Source organism: Falco naumanni, chromosome 3 (assembly GCF_017639655.2).
Source record: "Falco naumanni isolate bFalNau1 chromosome 3, bFalNau1.pat, whole genome shotgun sequence".
Classification (NCBI taxonomy): domain Eukaryota; kingdom Metazoa; phylum Chordata; class Aves; order Falconiformes; family Falconidae; genus Falco; species Falco naumanni.
In genome coordinates, this window is record NC_054056.1 from 20451259 (window position 1) to 20473958 (window position 22700).

The 22700-nt window shown below is 43.5% G+C and overlaps 2 protein-coding genes across 4 annotated transcripts in view; one reads left to right on the forward strand and one right to left on the reverse strand.

Annotated features, from left to right (window-relative positions):
• Positions 1-8950, forward strand: part of KIAA0319 (KIAA0319 ortholog) — a 59338-nt gene extending 50388 nt beyond the window's left edge. For 2 of the 3 annotated variants that reach the window (XM_040588452.1, XM_040588454.1), the window contains 3 exons: positions 1388-1478; positions 3049-3140; positions 4003-8950. In XM_040588452.1, the coding sequence (XP_040444386.1) occupies positions 1388-1478; positions 3049-3140; positions 4003-4181 (362 nt within the window). In that variant the 3' untranslated portion in view covers positions 4182-8950. The remainder of the gene's footprint in view (positions 1-1387; positions 1479-3048; positions 3141-4002) is intronic. The other variant, XM_040588453.1, reaches the window with a different exon arrangement.
• A 2123-nt stretch (positions 8951-11073) lies between these two features.
• On the reverse strand, positions 11074-21891 carry ALDH5A1 (aldehyde dehydrogenase 5 family member A1). Its single transcript, XM_040587037.1, has 10 exons — positions 21592-21891; positions 21413-21496; positions 19764-19934; positions 19354-19470; positions 18775-18918; positions 17754-17897; positions 16336-16494; positions 14800-14969; positions 13979-14037; positions 11074-13824 (listed from the first exon to the last, which is right to left on the reverse strand). The coding sequence occupies exons 1-10, from the start codon at positions 21889-21891 to the stop codon at positions 13619-13621; spliced, it is 1554 nt and encodes a 517-aa protein (XP_040442971.1). The 3' UTR covers positions 11074-13618.
• Positions 21892-22700: the final 809 nt, after the last annotated feature.

Below are 22700 nucleotides of genomic sequence, written 5' to 3' on the forward strand. Positions count from 1 at the left end.
CAGGAATAACTCATCTTGTGAGACCGTTGATTATTTGCTGTCAGAATGGGGAGTACTTGGGAGGTAGATGCTGAGGGAAGACTCAAACTGTCTCTTTGTTTTCCAGCCCAGCAGTATCTATAGAAAGATATTCAAATAACGTCTTGAAATGATGTCTTGATAGTGATAGCCTGTATTTAAATTATTTTTAAATGTTAAAATCTAAAAAGTGTTGTTATTTGAGGAAGAAAAAAAAAGCATGAAAACTTTGTCATGTGGGGGAGATCTTGCAACAGTTTGGGGCCGGTTAAGAAGGATTGCTGAATAGCCTGGGCATTGTGAAGCTGCTGAGTAGTGTTCATCTGACAGTTGCAAAGCTGAAAAATAGGCAACAGTTTAGATTCTTTGAGTAGGTGATTGATGCTTTTGTGCCAGAAATGTGATCTGAGCTAAGGAAGAAAACACCGGCGTTCTGGGCTAACCAATATAGTCACGTTTAAAATGTCAGCTTTTTATTGTGATTAACTTTGCTGTTTCTTTCCGTTTGCCTGTTGCATCCAGGAAATGCAATTTAGTTTCATCAGCTTAATCACGTTTATATTTTGTAGCACACCTAACATATCAGCTAAAACTATTTCAGATGTTTAATAGTTTTATTTTAACTAAATTGGTCTTCTGCTTAAGCTGGAATAAAGCTCAGCTTGTAGTTCTCTGCAGGCTTGGAAATATTTGCTGAGCAATGCACTAGTCTTCAAGTAAATCTATAGACGTTTATAAGGAGCTTGCTACAAGCCATTAGAGGATCATGTGTCTGTGTCTTAGTGAGGAAAGACTAATTGACCAACCAAAATGGCACAATAGGTTTTAAGCCTGAGGCTGGGATCTCCTGCAGCCCTGCCCTAATGCTGTGTTGTTCCATAGCATAATAGTAACACTGAAATAGTGACTATTCACATGTTGGAGTTCACATCATTGCACATCTCTGTATCCTTCTCATGTTGTCCTGGATTTACAAATGTAAGCATGCAGGTAGAAGGGTGCATCTCTAACCCACTGTTCTCTTAAAGTACTGCTAAAATGCCAGACCCAGAGTATACCTGTGTTTATTTCAGTTAGAGAATAACTGAGGTGGTAGCGATGCCCTCTTGATTTTCAGTTCCCACATAGGCTTCAGGTATCTTGGGGAATGGTAAAATGTATTGGAGTGGAAGAAAATTTTCTGATGTGCACTTCCACTCTGGAAGCTTAAGAATTTTTAGGGATTTTTCTGAGAATATGAGGGTGCCAAGTTTTCCTAAACCCCTGTTGCCACTCCCCATTCCTCAGGATTGGTTCTTTTAATAAAGTTGCATTAGAAACTATCTTACTCATACCACTTTACAAAGCACTGATGTTTTTCTTTTTTCAGAGTGGAGTATACTCTATGTGACTGTATCTGTTTTCATTTTGATTGTGGTCATGATAGGGCTTGCCTGGTTCTGCATCTGCTGCTGCAAAAGGTACATGATTTCTGTCTCTTTTTGATGGGGTACACACAAAAACTGCACAGAACTGCAACATTTTAGTCCAGTCCTTAGTACTATATCACTGAACTCTTTACAGACGTTTGAGGAGCTTCCTGTAGCTATTTCTGTATAGACACACTTTCACTGAAAAAAAAGGAGTATCCATTTGTGGCGCTGTGATCTTCAGCATTTTGAACACCAAAAAGCTGATATTGGAGTATCTTTCATATTAAGAGATAATTTATGTAAAAATGCTGAGAATACACTGCAGATCTTCATGTCTCCCCCTGAGTCCTCCAGGTACTCTATGCTAAGAAAAAATATGCATGTCCCGAAGGTCACTTGTGTAGGAATGTTGGGAAGGGAGCTGCTCCCGAGCTGGTGTCTCCCTTGAACGGGAAGGGTGGGCAGGTGGGCTGCATCTGGCTGACAGGCAAGGAGAGGAGTCCAGTGGTCTCAGTCACACAGACTTCTTACTTCCTCTTCCCTTAAACAGTTTTGCCAACTACTGTAAGTCATTTCCCTCTCTGCCCCGCCACCCCTTCCAGTCTTTCCTAGTGAGCCAGCAAGAAATTCTCTTTTAACTGACAAGCCCCTGCAACTTCTGTCAGTAGAGCAAGTGTTCTTGAGGCTGCTCAGAAAGCTCAGCAAATAAATAGCTTGTTCAGGTGTTAGCAAAAATAAAATGCTGTCAAAATATTTCCAGGTTTTCAACTTTTTCTAGGGTGTCTTCGCAGTATGTAAAGGATGCGGTTTGAAATGCATGGGAGTTGATACTGATTTCCTTATTGCGATTGAAGGAACAGTGTTGTTAGTGGAAAGGTTTAAATAAAAGTGTGTCCCCACTTCACCCCCACAGCTGTGGGGTGGAGCCTCACAGGCTTGTGTGGATTTGATGAGAAAGGGATGTTTATGGAGTTTCTGTCCTTTGTCCTTATGTGGCTTGTGCCAGTGAGCGAGAGCTTATTGATAGAGATACACGTAAAAAAAAGCGGGACATGCTGCACAGGACAGAATGGGAGGAGATGCCGTTTGCCTTGTGGGAACTACAGGGAAAATATATGCTGTAGTCCAAGATTTGGCTGGAGTTTTTGGGGTTTTAAAGGATTTGAGTTATATATGAGGGAGCCCATCTCTGTTTTTGTCCGGTCTTCCCTATCAGCATCAACAGACAAGCACCACTTAAATACTCTCAGTTAAAAATATAAAAATTGGGACTAACCAATTCTTACAGAAATTTTATTTGGAAACGAACAAATGTATGTCTACCTTGTATCTAGTTACTATGTTGAAATTGAACAAACTGAACCCATCTGGCCTAGGAAAACAAGTCACTTTCTTGCTTTTTTGCATTTTGGAAATCAGAGAAAAAATTAAGTTATACCCTCTGGTCAAGATTGCACAGCTGCTTCATACAGGTATAAACTGGAACAGCTCTTTTTGAGTGGAGGTGCAGAAGTACAATGAGGTTCTGTGTATTGGGCTATGTAGCTATGTGTATGAAAAGGGAGAAGGAGCAGGTTTATGTGAGAACTGAATGTCTTTGTGGTAACTTTCTTTTTAGCAGGAAGAGAACTAAGATAAGAAAGAAAACAAAATACACCATCCTAGATAATATAGATGAGCAGGAGAGAATGGAGCTACGACCCAAATACGGTAAGTGTTTCAGCTAGGAGCTCACCCACCAAGCTTACAGTCAGTGTGTTTGGGTTTACACCCGCAGCTGGGAGGAGCTCAGAAGCTGGCTTAGAAGTTTGGGAATGGCAGGCACAAGTATAAACAACGAAAGGGTTGGAGGAGAATCTCTTCATTTCTTTTGCGAGGCCTTGCGCTTAGCCACTGCTCTGACCTTCTTTGTTAGTCTTAATTTAGACCATCTAATTGTCCCACACGCTTTCTCCATGTAATCCTTCCTCTCCTGCACCCGCTTTTATGTGGAGCTGGTTTTGTTGCTATGCAGCAGTTCCCTCCTGGCCCGTAAGTGCCTTGTTAAAGAGCTGTAAACTTCAGCAGCAACCCTCTCATTTACACTTAATTTAATTTACCTGGGTTTCAGTTTTTAGCAGGGGAAATACTGGAATCCAGGGAAATAAAATCATCCTGAGAAACTGCTGCCCTAGAAAGACAGACATCACATTTCTGTAGCAACCATGACCTTTCATTGCCATTCATGTTAATCAGATAGTTAAGTGGACAGACTAATTTCCAAATTCAGTCTATTAGAAGTCTACTAGCTATGTTCTAAGATCATCCGATTGTTTCAAATTGAAACACATATATTCACATTTCAGAGCCCCAAAGTGATGGGCCTTCAGTGACGTCACAAGAGTATCTGCCCAACTGTACATGGTACCTCCTAGGCCAGTTTTTGTATCGATGGTGGTGCACACTATTGTGCTGGATTGCAGAGAATGTTTTCATTTACCTTTCATACCACAGCAGAGGAGAGGATGGTTAGTTGTTACTAAGAAGTGAAACCTTTCAAATGAGCTTGTTTTGCTATTTTTTTTATTGTCAGGTATAAAACACAGAAGTACAGAACACAACTCCAGTCTGATGGTCTCTGAATCAGAGTTTGACAGTGATCAGGACACTATCTTCAGCAGAGCAAAGATTGAAAGAGAGAATCCTAAAACTCTCATGAATGGATCCATCAGAAACGGAGTTTCCTTCAACTACAGCTCCAAAGACAGATAACTGAATGAGGGTAAAAGCACAGAACACACTCGTCCAACACATCTGAAACATGTTGGCCCACCTCTGTTTTTCCAGAACCAAAAGCTTCCTAAAATACCAACTAATTGCAGATGAAAGGGTAGATTTCTAGCACAGTTAGGGGAAGGAAGAAGGAAAGATTAGATGGTCAGCTAACTCCTCTTATCACTGTTATAGGAACAAGGAAAAGCACATCTTATTTCTTGCATGTTCCATGCTGAGTGTTTGTCTGAACTTCAGAAGGCCTCTTTTCCTGTATCGCTGCTACAAAACTAGCCAGGGCAGTTACACTACTAAGAGTAGTAACTAAGATGCATACAGATTAGTGTCCTGTGCTCCTCTCTGTCTCTGTCAGAGAAGCAATGTGATTATGATGCTGGCCTAAAGCAGCAAAAGCCAACATAAGTAAATTCCCCTACAACTATGGAGAGCAATATGTGACCACAGGCTCCATCTTCATTTTCAGTTTAGGTTGGGAACACAGAGAGCACTTCTGTGCATTGTATTTATCTCTGACTGTGCTTTGTGACCTCCTTTTCTAGGGTAGTGCTCATCAGATGGGAATGTCTTTGTTTCAAAGAAAGTTTACAATTAGCAGTTGCATTTAATCATCTGTACTGTGATACATCTGTGTCCTGTAGGATGCAGCGTTCCCTGTATTTACGTAGAAAGGATGGTGCTTGCAGGGAAGTCCAGCCTTAGGTTGCTTCTGTGATGGTGAAGGTGTTTTGGTTCTCTGGAGTCTGCCACATCCAGCCAGGAAATGGCAGCAGAAAGGCAGGAAGGACTCGGTGAGATGTGCCTCCAGAAGCATTTTGAGTACCCTTCAAACAACCTTTTGCTGAGGGAGCACTTCTGAAGAGCTCTGGAACTTTTGAGAGTGAACCCTCAGCTGAGATGGGTTTTCATTGTCAGCTTCACTGCTCAATTACAGAATGTGCCAGGTGTTTGTGTGGTGAACTGATTGTGGCAAAATATGCTATGTGGAGCTAGAGGTTCAACACCTACCTCCATTGTCATGAGAACTGGTGCCGAGGAAGGTTTTAGCTTGAACATTAGATTGTTTTACTCTTTCTTCTTGCTATTCAGTGACTAGAGAGATCCCTTGCAGTGTTCAGGAAGGGTAGATGTGTTGGAGTTCTGATGTTCTTGTTCGCAATCTGGATAATTTCTTCACAGCATGCTTGTTAGGCTTTAAAGCCATGCCACCAATACTTTTCTTGAAATCCCAAACTGAAATCCTGACTTTTATATGTAAAACTCATTTGTGGGGGCATCTGTGTCAGTAGTACTATCTGGCCACGATGTTGGTCTTTCCTGGGGTTGCTTTACTGACTTGCAGGAGTTGTGAACTGAGCTGGAGGAATCGTGTGTTCTGATGGAGAAAACATGCCTCTGGACAGGTAGTTTTGTTGGGTTTAAATATAAACCTTTTTGTTTTTTAGATCTGGTGGTGGAGAATCCATTAACAGAAGGGTGGAGCAGTATAGAAATCAGGGGGAGGAGATGGGAAGGGTCAGTGAGGGGACTGACCTCCATTGCAAGGAATGATTTGATGGAGAATTTGGGGGCTTTCTCCATCCTTTCATAGAAGTCTGACACAACAGAGTAGTTGGGTTGAACACTGGGCAAAATTCAGAATAACTGTCTGGGTTGGAAGGAATTGGTAGTCAAAAGTTGCAGCAACATAGCATGCTCCTAACTGCTTTCATACTTTTGGTTCTCAAATGCAGCCAGCAACAGTCCCTGAGGCTGCACTGAGGAACACTTATCCTGTGCCCAGCCCTGCATTTCTCTGGAGAGCTGTGTGAGCTGTGTGGCCACAGGAGTCATAGTGGTGGGAGAGGCTGTGAAGACCTAGAAAGGGCTAATGCAAGTGTTTTCCACGTTTTCCCCATGCCCACCAGCAAGATGTAGTATAAATGGTATGATTCGTGTTCTTCAGAAGCCAAGTTTTAACTCATTGTGTGTGGAGGTTGTAGACTATTGAAACAAGTTACTTTATCTCACCCTCTCCTTTCTTGAGTGTGTGTATATATTTATTTTTAAATAACTTGGTCAGTAAAAGTAAGGTCAGCTTGTATCAAATGCCTTTCAATTTCTGCTCCAGATGCATTAACATCATAACACAATGTTCACTTTAAAACATTCCTGAAGAAAGTTAAGGCCCACTCAAAATACTAATTTGTTTTTCCTTTTTAAATTAAATTGTTAGGCTTAATCCATTCTGCACAAATACCAAAAATGTTGTAGCAGGAATTATGCTTTAGGAAACATGCATTTTTAAGCAAACAAACAAAGAACGTTGCATTAGGAACCACAACTTTGTATTGGCCACAGTGCCATTAATGCTTCTGCTAAATACTGTATCCAGTGTGCCTTCATCTATAAACATAGCTTAATTCATACCTGTTGTTGTTAAAAACAAACTTAAAGAATGATTCTCTTGTAAAACAACTACAGGAATCATAAACCTGCTTTCCTCAAAGCTGCAGAGTTCCCAGAGCTATCCCCCCTCCCACACAAACATATGCTGTGGGTTCAGATCTTTGTTGGATCAGTGGTAAGTTCGTGTGCCACGAGAACATAAGCATGATCTGGCTAAGTATTTCTGACTTGAACAAATAAGAAACATTTGACCAATTCTCAATGTATAAGTTCCTAGCGAGTGGAAGTTGCTTATTAAATTGTTCCCTAGATGATGGTTTGACATCTTTGTTGCTAATGGTATTTTAGGTATGTTTTGAAAGTTGAATATAGTTTACATTTGTGATCTGCTTCTAATTCTACTAGTTTGATCCTTCCACCTCCTTGGAAGGAGAACTCATTCCTCTTACATAAAATCAGGCTTGCTCTTAATATGAAACTTGCACAGAAGTTGAAACTAATAGTTTCTGGCTCTGTGAATTTGTGATACTGTGTGTGTCACATGACCAAGCATTTTTATCAGCACTTTAGGAGATACTGTAGCAAGCCTTGTATCTTGATTCAGTATAATCTCTAGAACCGTTGCTTTCTTGCAGAATGTCAGGTCATACCTGGACTGAAAGGGTCAGAGGGCTAGCTGTTACGGTGCAAACACAACGCTAGATTCTGATGCTAGCCTTCTGGTTTGGGTTATGGTGCGATTGAAGAAGGTTCTCAGTCCTCACATGTACTTCCACATGCCTTTTTCCTTCACATACAGAAGGTGTGCTGGCAGCTTCTTTGTGAAATAAGGATGGGGATATTCCCAACAGTCTTGTCTGCATTGAAAAGCAGAGGAAACCAGATATAACTTGTCATGTATGGCTCAAAGTTCACTGAAAAGAAAGAATAAATTCAGTGTGGCACTGCTAAGATACTGCCTCTCTTTGAAGGCAGACAGTGTGCTGATACTTAGGGTCCCTCGCAGCCTTGATGTAAGCACTGGATTTTCATTTACATCTGGGTTTTACATTCATACGTGCTGATGCATGCACAAGCAGAGATTGTCTGGCTGTGTAGAAGGACTGCAGGTGCTTGTGTTTTAAGTAAGGAGTATATTTTGGAAAAAAAACTTCCTTAGCATTACTGCCAGCAGTGTTAAACAGGTTCAGTACTTAACGCAGTGGATATGGAGCATGAAACTGCCATGCTGCGAACAGGTTCTTGGCTTGTGTTTTTAATTTTCTTAACCAAAATGCTACAGCAGTATGAAACAGAATTTACCTTGGCAAATCTGCTAAGATGCACATCCAGATTCTCTGTCCTGTGGTTCAGCTTTTCATATTAACTGAGTAAATTGCTGAGAAATTCAAGCAAAATGTGAACAGTCTAATTGTAGAGGTTTGTTTATTTGGGGAAGAGAAAAAAGGTTATTCTTGTTTCATGTGTAAGAGTACATTTTCAACTGTGTCCTTTTAGGTAAACAGTCTTAGCAGTCTGTGATGCATCAGATACAGGTACTGTTCAAGCATCTGGTTTTGTGCTGTCAGGCTGTGTTTGCTTGTATGATGCTAATTTTCCTTTCTTGGTCTCTAGTGGGCAAACAGAAGTGCGCACACATGCAAGGAGCTTGACAGAAAAAGAGTCAATGCGTGCGTGCGTTCTCTATGCTGAATTTAAATGTTCCTTAGACAGTTATGATGATCTTGAAGTCATCAAGTTCTTGGGCAAATTTCCTATTCCTGTTTTAAGCCTCAAGTGAAACCAGTTTCGCCCCTCAATATAATGATAATGGGCAGTAGTCAGCTGGACCTTCGGGATGGTGGTAATAAGATGACAGCTACCTTAGTCTTTGTGAGCCATTTATGTGACATTTGAGAGACTTAAACATTCCTCTAGAAGAAGGGAAATGCAATAGAGGTGAATTAGTTTCCTAAGACCAGCTATTGCTTATCATTGATCCCTAACTAGAATACTAATCCCATACTTCTGCAGCAAAGGAGAACCTATTTTACATTCCTTTTGGTCCTGAACTCCCCAAGGCAAGGGAGGGAACCTTAAAGCTTAGAAATAAAATGTAAAAAAGGAGGGAGAAAAGGCAAATAATTTTCTCTTGCACAGGCTACAAATCAGCTGCAGGTGAGCCACACATCAGGCACTTGTCTCTGTATGGAAACGCTTCTCCCTGTGGGTGGATGGGTGAGCAATTACAGAATTATTAGGAATCTGTTTCTAGAAAATGTTATTTATTGCAAATGATAATGTATTGTAACTGGAACCATTTCTGAGCCAAAATTACTACATTTATGTAACTACTAATAAAGTTTTGTCTTTCCTTCTTGGAACTTGTCAGGTACTCTTTTAGACATGGTATTCTGTATTGGATGCAACACTCAGGTCAGCCCAGCAGAGGTAAGTTGTGTACCATCACTCCTATCTGTACTCAAACATAGCAGCAGTGCACGATCTGATCCTTTCCCTTCCAACTGACAAAAGCAAAGTGGTGCTGCGATGGAGAGACAGGACGCAGCTTGATGCAAGCAAATGTCAATTTATTGTATAGAAACACAGTTATATATACTTTCAGAAGTCGTGCATTTTAAACAGATTGGTTCTTTTGAGCTAAGCATTGCATACTAGGCAATCCCCGATTGATTGGTGGTTAACTACCATCAATCAACAGCAAGGTGTTACCTTTCCTTGGTGCCACCCTTGGTGCCATCTGTCCCCCGCTCCCCTGTGCTCTCTCAGCATGACTCATCGTGTTAATTGTTGTGTCTATACAAGCTCCAGCGCCTTCCCCTCAGCTAACTGATTGCCACGCATGGTCCTAGTTTCCAGCCCGCTCCTGCGACGCATCAGGCAGCGGTAAGGGTATTTGGATGCGCGGTGCCGCACTTCACAGGGTACCTCCTCCCGTCATGCTCTGCCCCTGCAGGGGAATCATGGCTGCTGAGAGCTGGTGGGATAGTGTCCTCTGCTGAGGGATGGAGCCTGCCCGACCGTTCCTGCACTGTGATGGTGGTGACAGCAGCAGCCTCCCCCTGCGCTGTCAGGAACCTGCTGCAGTGATTCCTGACACCTCCAGCCAGCAGGGTCAAGTAGCTTCAGCATTCGCTGATACAGTGAATAAACCACCAAAAACTTCTGTCTTGGAAGGTCATAGGCAGAGAGTTTTGACATTGAAAACACTTTACACAAGTGTTAAATTTGAACTTGGAGCTTCTGAGCACCATACTTAAACCTCCTCCTTTAGACAGCTCAATCATTCCCTCAGCTGTGGGGCTGGGACCAAGGGCATGACCGGTTACACTTCTGGCTCTGCCAGTTTCAGCAAGACAGTTACTTCGATGCCAAGTCAAAGCATGGAGCTGCTTTTACTTAAAAGGATGCCCCGTTGATTTAGAACAGTAAAAACTATTTTAGTCTGTGCAAACTATTTAAACTGCTATTTGCTTTCATAAGTAAGTCACAAAACATACAGGTAATTGTAAAAACGTGTCTAAAATCATAAAATGTGTCTAAAACCACCAGTGTCTGGGAAATAGGCTGCAGAACACTGGCCTGCTTAAACATGTCTCTGACCTTGGTGACAAGAGGTAACTAGATGCAGTCTGCCAGCTACTGTGAACAAAATTAAGTACTAGGTAGTGGTTGGGCTTGACATACTTCTCAGTAAGACTGACTGTCTGTCCTCGCTGGTATTGGATCAATGTTAGCAGCATCAAAAGCCTCCCTCACCCATCCTGAGCACCCAGGGTAGCCTTGCCAGCTTAGCGTACCCATGGACAAGTGTTACTAGAGTGACTTGCAAAAAAAAAGCTTGTGCACTGTGGTTGGAGGTAACTTCTGCCTGTTAAAACTAAAAATGCCAGTACCTAGTAGAACAGGTAAACATAGTTTCTCAAGAGTTTATTGCACAGAGAGGACAGGCAGTGGGGGATCAAACAACAGCTCTTTAAAGGGTAATACTGGAAAACAAAATAGAAATTGGCCATGACTAAGTCAGGATGGAAACTGAAGACAGTTTCTGAAGCTTCAAAACTGTATTAACTAAACGAAAATAAAAAAGCTTCCAAAAATCTCTTTTAAATCTTAAGTAAAATCTGCAGTAAAGAAATATGTCAGTAATCATATCCTGAAAGCAGGGAAAGCCACTCTAATCCACAAAGCCTAGATCGTGTGGTAGAATGTTTGGTTCAGATAAAAGACTTGCACACAAAATGACTGATGGTGTGTTGGTATGTCACAGTGGTCTCATTGATTTGATGTAGGTGCAAGGGACCGTAATTGGGGTAACCAAAATCTTACACCTCATGAACATGTGGATGCAAAGAAGTGTCTTCTTTCCCGTGTTAAAGCTGGGTTAAAAATATACTCTGTGCAAATCTGAGACTGAACTTAATGTGGCTGCTGTCAGATTGTCGAGTCCACATTTAATAAGGTAATAAACCACATAATCCAGTGCTTTCACAGAAGTTATTTATTAAATGAAAACATTTTTTCTATCACAGTTTTAACAGCCAGAAATCGCTAAACTATCACAGGTGTAATCAACATAACTGAGGTGTGAGAATTCCAGTGTATCTTTTGTTGAAGAATCACAGCTTTTGTCATGAAGACAACTTTAAGATTATTCTGTGCTTAACTGAAGTAGACCTTACTGACACAAGGATACTATGCTGGACTCCAACCACAATCCAATCTAGACAAAGATATTTTTAAAGTTTATTACATATGTTATCTTCAGTTATGGTTTGTGCTTGTTATCAGGCATAGTAAAAGGTATCATTTGCTAGAAAAAAAGTAAACATTTACTCATTAATTTTAACAGTGCTATTATGGGAAAGACATCAAGTTTTTAAATGTACCAATGCATCAGATCAATAACTTTGCAATGAATAGAGCATGGGTTAAAGAATTTATCCTCCAGCTGCACCATGCCAACAAGTACACCCACATTCAAGACTGCACTGTCATACAGCAGCGTGCCTGCATCACTGCGCTCTGGTACCCAGGCACCAAGTTACGGCCGCCGCCTTCCTAGTTACTCTTTTCAGTAATGGACAAACATGTAGTGGCAGCCAGGGCTGGCAAACAGCTGCCTCTTCCACACCACCGTATTCCCCAAATTCAGGCAGCCTTGTGCGCTCAATAGCATAAGCTTAGAAGTTGGCTGTTAAGATAAGTTTCTTGCAACTAGTGTATAAATAGGCCATCCTTTTTCTGTTCTTGACAAGCACATAATGCTGCAACTGGTAACAGTATTAAGTCCTTGCTATCTTAAATGTGCATCTTTGGTGCGCTGGAAATTACTGGAAGGGCAGCAAGCATCCTATAACCGCCCTTTGGCTGGCATCATGTGCACACACACTCCACTTCCAGATAATGTGCTCCAGACCCACCTGGTCTCAAGTGTTACACAAATAGAACCATAAAAAATAGTTAGAAATAATAAGTAGCAATCAATGCTACCTTATGTGCGCTTTAAAAACCCCCATGAAACTCAGTTCTGACTTGCTTTTCTTCCCCCATGCCCCCCCCCCCAGGTCTTTTGCTACCCGGTACCTCTTTTCCTGACTGGATAAAATACCTTAAAATATCCCATTTCACAGGGTACATTCATTACTGTATAGGAAGAAGAGCTCTGTTGCCTCCTTCTATTTATTTTTAATAATTAATGGGTAAAGCCCCACCAAGTAAAGTTAACCAACGCAAATGAAATTTATTCCCCTTAGCTTCTGCAGTGCTGACTTATTTGCCAAATTAACATTGCATGGTTTTTGAAGTGCTGCTTTTGACTGCCATTAAAACAGCATTGCTTTTGTATTGAAGCTTTATGTCATCTTTTGAAGGTGATAAAATAGTGAGGCAATGTGTAGAAGTCTCACCTCTTATCACTTCTATTTAAATCTTTATTAGGTCACAAGTTAGCCAAGTTTAAAGGCTTTTAAACATTCTTCCCTAATGGACATTCACCTGTGTAACCACAAATCCAATTCAAGGCACAAAGCCCATGGAATGTAACCATCTCTCTGCTCGTGTTCTTTGGAGGTGGTGAGTCACGTTCCTTTGGACACTGAACAACATTTGCATCAGCGACTGTACTTCTCCCAAAGGAAAGCCAAGTTGTTTTCATGAAAGGGAGCTTATCTGTATCATCCTGTCACCGTTTGCGCTTCCTTCATACAACTTTTACAGCATCCCCTTACAATTCTGCAAGTTATTCTTGCAAGTAAGCATCCTATCTGCCTCCTCCCACTCACTAAGCCAGCAAGTCCTTGTCCTGGACTGTCCTGTTCCCAGGATGCTGGGGCTCACAAACCATCAAACAAGGGCTGTTTGATGTTTAATTCCAGGCGTGCAAGCTGTTAGGCACAAACTACAGCTGAGCAGGTGGCAGCTCTACAGCCAGCATTAATGTGCGCTGAAAAAGCTGTCAGTTTGCCTGAGTGGATACTGAGCTGTAGCTAAAAGCAATTCCTTACCTTTCATAAGCATCAGATTCTCCCAAAATTAAAAAAGAAAAGAAAAAGACACTCCTGCTTCTAAAAGAGACTCACATAACCACATTAGAAAAGGTGAGTATTTACACAAAATTCTAAAGGGGACACTGCCGTCCCCCAAAGCGTTCCACATCCACACTGAAACATTACAGGCAGTAGAATATAGGGGTCTGATTTCCCCTTGCCATAGATTATGATCTGTTTTCATTACGCACAAGTCTCCAAGTCCTCCCAGTTACACAGAGGTAATCCGAGAATAATAAATGTGCATTTTTCCCTACTCCTTACTAAAAATGATGGACATTGTGATCACATTGCTGAAAAAACATACAAAGAACGTGTAAAAACACAGCAGCACATAATACTGTAAATAGCTCTACACATACAGAACAGGGTTGCTTAGTTTTAAAGGCAGAAGTTGCATTCATACTTATTTCTGGTTCAAGAAGCTTATTAAAACTACAGCACTCTTTTCCAAGCTGTTGGGATTGTGCTTTTTGAAGATTTTTATAAGCCTCCAAAGCAGACATATTTTATTTCTAAGTATTCATCAATGCCATATTTTGAACCTTCTCGCCCTAAGCCAGACTCCTTTACCCCACCAAAAGGACTCTCCACTGCTGAGATTATGCCTTCATTAACACCAACCATTCCAACTTCCAGCTGTTCTGCAACTCTCCAGATCTGGGCTGGATCTTGGGAGTAGAAATATCCTGCCGTGCAGACACAGACATAACAGGAATGAAATTAAAATCAGGAAGAACAGTTGCAGAAGACTGTAAAAAACAGACTTACTGACATTAAGAATCATCACCCCATAACGCTCATAAACCCACAGAAATACATTTATCTGACAGAGAGACATACCTGCTAAACCCACATTAGCTGCGTTCGCTATAGCAATAGCTTCTGCTTCAGTCTCAAATCTGTCAATATAAAGAGAAAAAAAAAAAAATGAGGCCTGCGGTTCATCTACCGTCTTGCTGACTTACAAACAAGCAGCAGCCTTACCAGAAATAAGAAAGTCAAGATGCAGGCTTTTCCCAAAAGTGTATTTTAAACATCTAATGTAATTTTCACTTTGAAGCAATAGAGGAGTTCCTACCACTTCTTCTTAATTTAAACTGCGGTTAAGTCGTTCAGATTGCCTTTCTCCTCCCTAGATACTGGTAGCAAAAACATTTACTTCACATGGGTCACCCCACCAATTTCCCCAATTACACAAGCACTCTCAGCTAAGAGGTAACTGTATTTCTTCCATCCCATCCAGCTGCTCTGGATGGAGGCAGGGAAGGTTTTATGGAGAAAAGAGAGCTCTAAGTTACCCTTCATTAGAAAAACTTTGGACTAGCAAATCACAGGACAAACTGCAAAGTCCTGCCTCCTACTTCATAGCACTAATCATGAAGCTGATGAAAATTTTGTTGTTCTCTACCCTTGCTTAACTGCTAATACAATTTAAAATAAAATTTTCAAAAAGCTGCAGAGATGCTAAAATTGGGTCAGAAGAGAAACAAGCCACATAACCAAAGTAAGTCTTCACATGTGTAACCTAGTCTTATTACAAGACTTGTGTGATCCTACAAAAGCATCTTTTGGGAAACTGTCATTCAAATCTTATTTATTCAAAATAATCTTTCATTGGTTTTTTAATTGCAATTTTTAATCTGGAAAATGACTAATCTTACTTGATAACTGGTGCTAAAGGGCCAAATGTCTCCTCTTGGGTACAAAGCATTTTTGTTGTAACATTACTAAGTAATGTTGGCTCAAAGAAGTTCTTCCCCAAGCTGTGTCGTTTCCCTCCAGTCACAACAGATGCTCCTTGAGAAACTGCATCATTTATGTGTCTCTCTACCTGAGGTATGCAAAACAAAAATCAGAAACGCAGCATTTAGGAATGAACAATAGTGTATTTTCCACTGACAAAATTATTAATACTCTTCAGTATTCAATAGAAGATTTTTAGGAGGTTTATACTTTGTAGAACACCATTTTCAGTATTATTTAAAATTTCCCTTGGATTTTTATTTCTCTCAGTTTGACAATTTCAAAGGGATAAATTACAAGTATGGCCCCAGTCTCATGGATATTAAAGATTCAGCTTCTCTGTCGAAATGAAAAGGTTACATCTATTACGAGAACAAAAAAAAAGTCTTTGCAGGACTAAGTACACCTGGTATCAGTGATCAAGCATTATGAAAACAGATTTACATATCTGTCATTTAAAGAAAAACAGTCAACTTTCAAGATGGTACTGGCAAGAACATTTTCTACCCCCTACACCTACAATTCATCCAAAGATGAGAAAGTAATGAGAAGACTGAAGTAGCAGTCGCCACCTAGAATACTGTCCTTTGAAATTACAGAAAGGCAGGTAGTGACTATATACATGTGTATATACAAGTCCTTGCTTATTTAGATGTATATCATACACACACACACTATACTTCCGTGATGCACAAAGGGAAGGCAGGAAGTAAAGACCTAAAGTACAGAGTATCCTCTGTCTCCCAAGTAACTCAGAATATTTCCATATTCTATTATTTGATAAGCAGAAAGATTCTGGCAGCGTTCGAGTGTAACGGGATTAATACCAAGCCTGCGTATAACTGAGCCATAGTATCTTAGAAAGTATGAACCACATAATTTAATAATCTTTAATCTTAAGGAAAAGTAAAATATTACAGAAAATGTGACTTACTGTGATTTTACAAAAAAATAATTTCCTGAAGTCATGAGTCACCCACAACAGAAGACCCAAACCATGCACGTTAATGTTTCAAGTCATTACAACATCCAGAGTTCTAGTATTTTTAACTTCAATTTATTATTTGGCTTAGCTTTTTCCAAAACAGAGGCACTGTTCTTCAAAGTAAGTTGTCATTCACAGTGCTTCAGAGCTGCAGGATCACCACACAACTCTCACAGTATATCCAATTTCAGTAAAGATTCCTGAGAACAGTTAGGAATAATCAGGAGGAATCTGTTTCTCCTAAAGCAGGAATCTCTTCTTCTCTTAATGGAAATGGGAATGATACATTAACTGGCCGCATCTGTTTGTCTGTCTGTGCACATGGACTTGGAGGAGAGAACATGCTTCCAGCCACACTGCAAATACATTCTATATTGCACTTTTTTACATGCTTGTTTTGTTAAATCTAGTTACTTTATAGCTCACAAAAAGAAAATTAAGATACCAAAAATGAAATATTTATTTATACCTTCTCCACTGCTTTTTCATTAATCAGTGGCCCTTGGGTAGTTTTTGCATCAAATCCACTTCCAACGTGTAGTTCTCTCTCTATAGCTTCTGCAAACTTTTCCACAAATTGGTCATGAATTCCCTTTTGTACTAGGAAACGGTTAGTGCAAACACAGGTCTGAAAACAAACACAAAAAGGAAAAACAAACAGTGGTTTATATTCTATTTAATCTATCCATTAATCAATTCTGGCCACCAAGCCACAGTATCAGGTTACTACAGTGACCTGTCCTCTGCCTCCGATATATGGATCAACCAAGGTCCAGAAGCTGCAAGAAACGCCTTCTAATTAGACTGCAGCACGCTGGGCTGAGCAGCAGAACCTCAGATCACACTTGGTGGTGTGGGGTCTTTTTTCTAACTCCTTCATGAATTGAGTTTGAGTTTCCTTTCTTCCTGGAATTTGTCTTTAAGTGCTTTCAGTAGCCTACTTACTTGTGCTACCCCTTTGCTCTCACTGTGTCCTATTTTGATGGCTACAGTCTCTCACAAAGAACAGCTGCTTTATCTTTCTATGTAGCAGCAGAGGCACCTTTTACATTAGACCTTGTCCAATCTGTGACTCAGTGGTCCTTGTCCACATTCCATTGTTTTGTTTCCTTTCTTTCTCCCCAAGATCAGTCTTACTTTTAATTCTTGTGTTATTCAAGCAACGTTTTCCCAATCAAATGACCTCCCAATCCCACCAAAACCTTGCTGCTTCTCCAAAGCTGGAGTTCGTCAACTCATGTGTAGGGCTAATACCTACAAGGCTGGACCAGTCTCCGCACAGCCCTACTCAGCTGTTCTGGAAAGTGATGCTCTTACTCCAAGTAAAACACATTTGAAGCAATGTACAACTGAATCCTGTCTATCACTTTTTTAAGCTACTCAATGTGGAAAAATCTAGCCACGAGTGTCTTAACAGATTTTGATCCCCTTAACTCCTGCTGGGTGTTAAGGAAAGACTTGAATCAAACACACAGTCTTACAGATAGAAACATTTAACCATGAGCCTTGAAGCCATGATTTTAAGAAAGAGCTAGGCACATGTTACAAAATATAATCCTGAGGACTCAGGCAGGATGGTGTCTTTTCAGAGCTGTAGTTCTCCAATGAATGTAATGCTAATAAAGCGTATGACTGGTGAACATCTTCCTTCTCACGGATATTACTGACTGCCACTATGTTGTGAAAGCACACAGGATGTTACAGTGGTGTTACGCAGACCTGCTGACAACTCACTCGAGCGCCCAGAGCCATGCATGACTCCAGCATCTTTCTCTTCTCAATGAAATGTTCTATGCTTTCCTTTAACATAAAATAACTTGTTTACAGCTTAAACTACATGTACAGCAGTTCGCTTTGCAGAATCAAGGACAAAAAGGTTACTCTTACCTGCCCCGAGTTTCTATACTTGGAAGCAAGGGCTCCTGCAACAGCATGCTCCACGTTGGCGCTGTCAAACACTATAAAAGGAGCGTGTCCTCCAAGCTCCATGGAAACTCGCTTCACAGTGCCAGCTGCATGTTTCAGCAGTATCTGCAGGCAACAGAGGAGACAGAGGAGTCTGTACCTCTACCACATGTAAAGTGTGGAACCACAGATGGAAAGCAGTGAAAAACTAACTCTGGCAGGGAATTAATCTGCATCTTCTCTATAATGCTGGACCATCTGCCTTCTCATATAAAACAAGGACTAATTTCATTCAGTAAAATCTTTACAGATCAAATTCTGGCCAAGAAATAACAAAGAGAAGGATTTTCATAAATTTCAGGTCAGGTCAGGCTTTTATACACTAATATCGTCACTCTTGTTTGCTCGTTCTTTTCATTTTTTGGTAATAAAAATCTTGACTATTCTTAGAAAATTCTTCCACGATACGACAGAACTTGGGATCAAGATTTGCCTTGATACCAAGAGTTCTTCATTCTGCATACAGCTATCCCATAGAATTCTATCATCTTCTTGTCACTCTGCTGTTTTACTGATTTCATTTGAGATGGTGACAAGATTGCTTATTGACTAAGGTTGACAGGAGAGATTCAAGGGCCTCACTTCTCTAATACTTTCTCTCAACTGCAGAAGCCATTCCTGAATAACACCTTTGAACTCAACTGCAGTGTTCTTATCAGTATGTTGTCATGCTATGATATGGAACAAGAGCATCTCTACAGAACTGTTCACATAATTTAATAAAGGGCAGTTATCCGAAGCTGCACACAGGCATCCTTCTGTGAAGTACTGATACTAAAGTAAACAGACAGTATCTCAAGCACACAATTATTTGGACAATCTGACAATCTGTGTACAGCAGCCAGAAAAGAAGGCGGCTCTGTATAAAGGCACAAACTTTGCCCCTACCTTTCCAGTATAACCACAGTAATAATCTTCAAGGATATTCTGTGCCCTTATGTACCTTTCCTGTTGCTGTAGAGCCAGTAAAAGATATTTTGGCTACCAATGGGTCAGTGCACAGAACCTCCCCTACAACCGGTGTCTGTTCTCTGGAACAAGGAACAACATTATACACTCCCGCTGGAATTCCAGCCTGGTTTGCAAGCTGCGACAAAAGAAACAGAGAATTTGCATTATCAGTGCATTTAGTATGAGGAATAGTCACTTAACATTTGTTTGTTTTGAAGAAGCCAGTCTGTAAGTCAGTGGAAGCCCAAAGTGCACAGCACAACTAGTAACAGATGCCATGGTGTCAAAAGAGCGGTTTCACTCTGGTTTAAGGCTGGCTGTCATTCAAAGTAACCAAGGGAAAAAGATAAAGATGTTTTGAGTAGCTAAATGGCCAGGTCCTCCTTGAGGCTCTAGGCCATGTCAGAGGCAACTTTCAGAGATTCTTACTAAATTAAAACCTGCAGCTCAAGTCAGCCAGTTTGCCCTTTCTTCATGTATGAAGCTGGCCAAAGTTATCTTCAAAGCCCACTAGACTCCCCACTTACAGCTGCAGCTCACTGCTAAGGTACACCTTCGCACAAAAGCTCACCTCCCCAAGAGCTAATGCTGATAAAGGTGTGTCCTCTGCAGGTTTCACCACCACCGTACAGCCAGCTGCCAGAGCTGCACCAACCTTCCGGGTAATCATAGCGCTGGGGAAATTCCACTGGATGAGAGAAAAAAGTACAATCAAACTGGAGAAAAGTTTGCCTCCCGTTCTTGCAGAAGTAGCTGATGTTTTCTGTGATTACGCACTAACTTAAACAGACCTGCATCGTGTGCTTCGTCTAACTGAACATTACAGAGAAGCACTGCCAACCCAGGAAGAAGTGAGTAGAAGGCACAAAAGAAGCTTCACAAGGGTGTTCACCACAGCTGGAGGAGACATAAGGCCACAGCCCCACACTGCGGGCTGAGCCAAAAACCCTCGCATGACTTGAAAAATTCAGCTATGCTTACTGGGGTTATAATGGCTGCCACTCCTACTGGCTGCTTCAGCACCAGGATTCTTCTGTCTTTCGCAGATGCTGGAATGACATCACCATAAACCCGGCGAGCTTCCTCTGCAAACCACTCCAGAAACGAGGCAGAATACAGGATTTCACCCTGTGCTTCTTTCAGAGGCTTCCCCTTTGATTAGATCAGATTGAAGACACACTGTAAGCAGCAGACCAAAGCAATAAAACCAAATTCAAGTAATTTCAGAGTTTCTGTTCTTTTCAGAGTATGTTATAATACCTCCAACACGTACACTGTGATCTCCAAAAAAGATTATGTGATTACATCAGCAGTAGCTGCGCGGCTCGAATCCACCAGCATTGTATGCTCAACATTTTGCATGTTGGTTCATACCTGCCTGTGACAAGGAGCTAGACTAGCAAACGCAGCACGTGTCTCTGCAGTTAGCTGCTACTACCATTCTGAAGAAGATGCAACTCGTGGCGAAAGAGTTCCAAGTTTATGCCAGGGACATTTGTTTTGGGGAAGTATTACTTTGGACTACCTCCAGGTCTGATGCCACAGACTGAATGACCATTAGAAGCTGGGACACCACAGAGGAGCTGCTGAAGTATCTTCCAGCATGGTTTCATCCAAAATGATACCAGTCTGCAAGCTCCCAGTTTGCTCTGTGATGCAAACCAAAGCGCACCCAGCGAGTCCAACTTGCTTTAATAGCACTGCAATTTTTTCCCCCGAGTTAATGAAACTGATAAAACACAAGTATTTCTGCTGTGAAGACCCATCTGGGTCGCCAAAACTGTCACCAATATTGGGAATAAGAAAGCTCCTTAACGCCAATGTAGCATTAAGCAGCCGGCAATCCTTTACTGCAGTGCTGGATGCACAGGGGATTGCTCCACCTAACGTGGGTGCCACATTTAGGCAAGGTTATATAGACCATACGTATGTTTATGCATTAGACCTGTCGGAAGAGCCATACATATTCATTCATTTCCCAGAAATAGGTGGTATTGTGTTAATTAGGTGTCATGCATGCTCCTTACATGTATTTTAGTCTTCTGGGGGTCTCAAAGAAACAGTGAACCCTCTAGTTACAGCTGTCGGGGACTGAACCTCAATTTGCTTTCCCCGTGCAGACTTCTCTTGACCATGGCTGAACTTCTTTTGTCAAATCTGGTTTCAGATCTGGCTTCGCAAGAAGACTGTTTTAGTGCCTTCTTGGAATTATTGATTAACTTTCCCTTAACGACACAACGTCACACAACGAACGTTTGATGGTAATTATCTAGAGTAATTCTACCGAAGCAAAGCACAGGCGCACCAAGGCCGCAGAGCACAACACGGGCCCATTCCTGCTGGCCGGTGGGTCCCACCATCGCCGCAGTCAGTGTCCTGCGTGTGTCCGAGGGAGGCACCCGAGGTGTCACCCGCCGACCCAAGGGCGCGACGCCAGCGCACAATGTGTCCCCTGGGCTCGGCTTTTTTAAGTGATGAAGGAGGGAAGGTACTGTGGCTAGCGGGTGACAGTACTGTGGCTAGCAGGTGACGGGCACGCAGGGTGTTCTGGTGCTGCCGGCTTGGGGTTATCTCGGTGCCGGCAGCCCTGTCAGGCTGGGCTGGCAGAGCCACCCCACCGCCGCACTCACGTTCTCCGCCGTTATGATCCGCGCCAGCTCCTCCCGGTTCTCCACCACCAGCTCGTACCACCGCCGCAGCAGCCGGCTCCTCTCCTGGGGACAGAGAAGGCTGCCGTGGCCGCTGCCCGCGCCTCCCGGCCCGCCCGCCCCGGCGGGACCCCCCTCCGCCACCTTCCGCGGCCGCTCACCTTGGCGGGGAGGCGGCCCCAGGCGGCGCCGGCCCGGTGCGCGGCCCGCACGGCCTCCCGCGCCTCGGCCGCCCCGCAGTCGGTCACCCTGCACAGCTCCGCGCCGCTGGCCGGGTCCCGCACCGGGAAGGCGCCGGCAGCCTCCACCCAGCGGCCGCCCACCAGCCCGCCCCGGCGCACCAGGCCGGCGGGGAGCGCCCAGCTGCCGCCCCGCGCCGGGGCCGGGGCCGGGGCCGGCGGGGGGACGAGGAGCAGGCGGCGGCGGGCGGCGGCAGCCCGGCCCGGCAGCAGGCCCGCCATGGCCGCGCAGCGCTGACAGGCGGCGGCGCCGCGGCCCAGCCCGCCCCGGAGGCGGAGCTCGGAGGGGCCGGGGCACGGCGGCGAGGCGGGGGCGGCGAGGCGGGGGCGCCGGGGCTGCCCCGCGGGGGGGCGGGGGGTTCCGCGTCCCGGCGCCCCGTGTGCCGGCGGCGGGGGAGCTGGTGGCTGCGCCGCAGCGGCACCGGCCCGCGGGGGGCTGTGGTCGCGCTGGGGCCGTGGCCCTTGCCTTGGTCCCCTGGGTCCCGTGGCGGCAGTGGCCAGTGCCCCGTGAGGGCCGGTGGCCCTCGCCTCCGTCTGCTGGGTCCTATAATGGCTGTGGTTGATCGTCTGCCCTGAGGGCTACTGGCCCTCACCTCCGTCTGCTGGGTCCTGTGGTGGCCATGGTCGGTCTGTGCTGAGGGGGCTGGTGGCCCTCACCTCTGTCTGCTGGGTACCATAATGGCTGCGGTCAGCCTCTGCCACGAGGGCTAGTGGCCCCTGCCTCTCTCTGCTGGGTCCCGTGGTGGCCATGGTTGGTCTCTGCCATGGCCCTCACCTCCATCTGCTGGGTCCCGTGGTGGCCATGGTCAGCCTCTGCCATGAGAGCTAGTGGCCCTCACCTCCATCTGCTGGGTCCCACAGCAGCCACGGTCAGCCCCTGCCACGAGGGCCATGTGAAGCCGGTGCTCGGTGCCACGGTCCCGCTGGGCACCAGCAGAGCAGCCCGGCCCGGCGGCCAGGCCCGGGGGACGGAGGATGGCTGGGAGCCGCCGCATGCCCAGCCGTTGCAGTCAGGCAGGCATTCGCAGCAA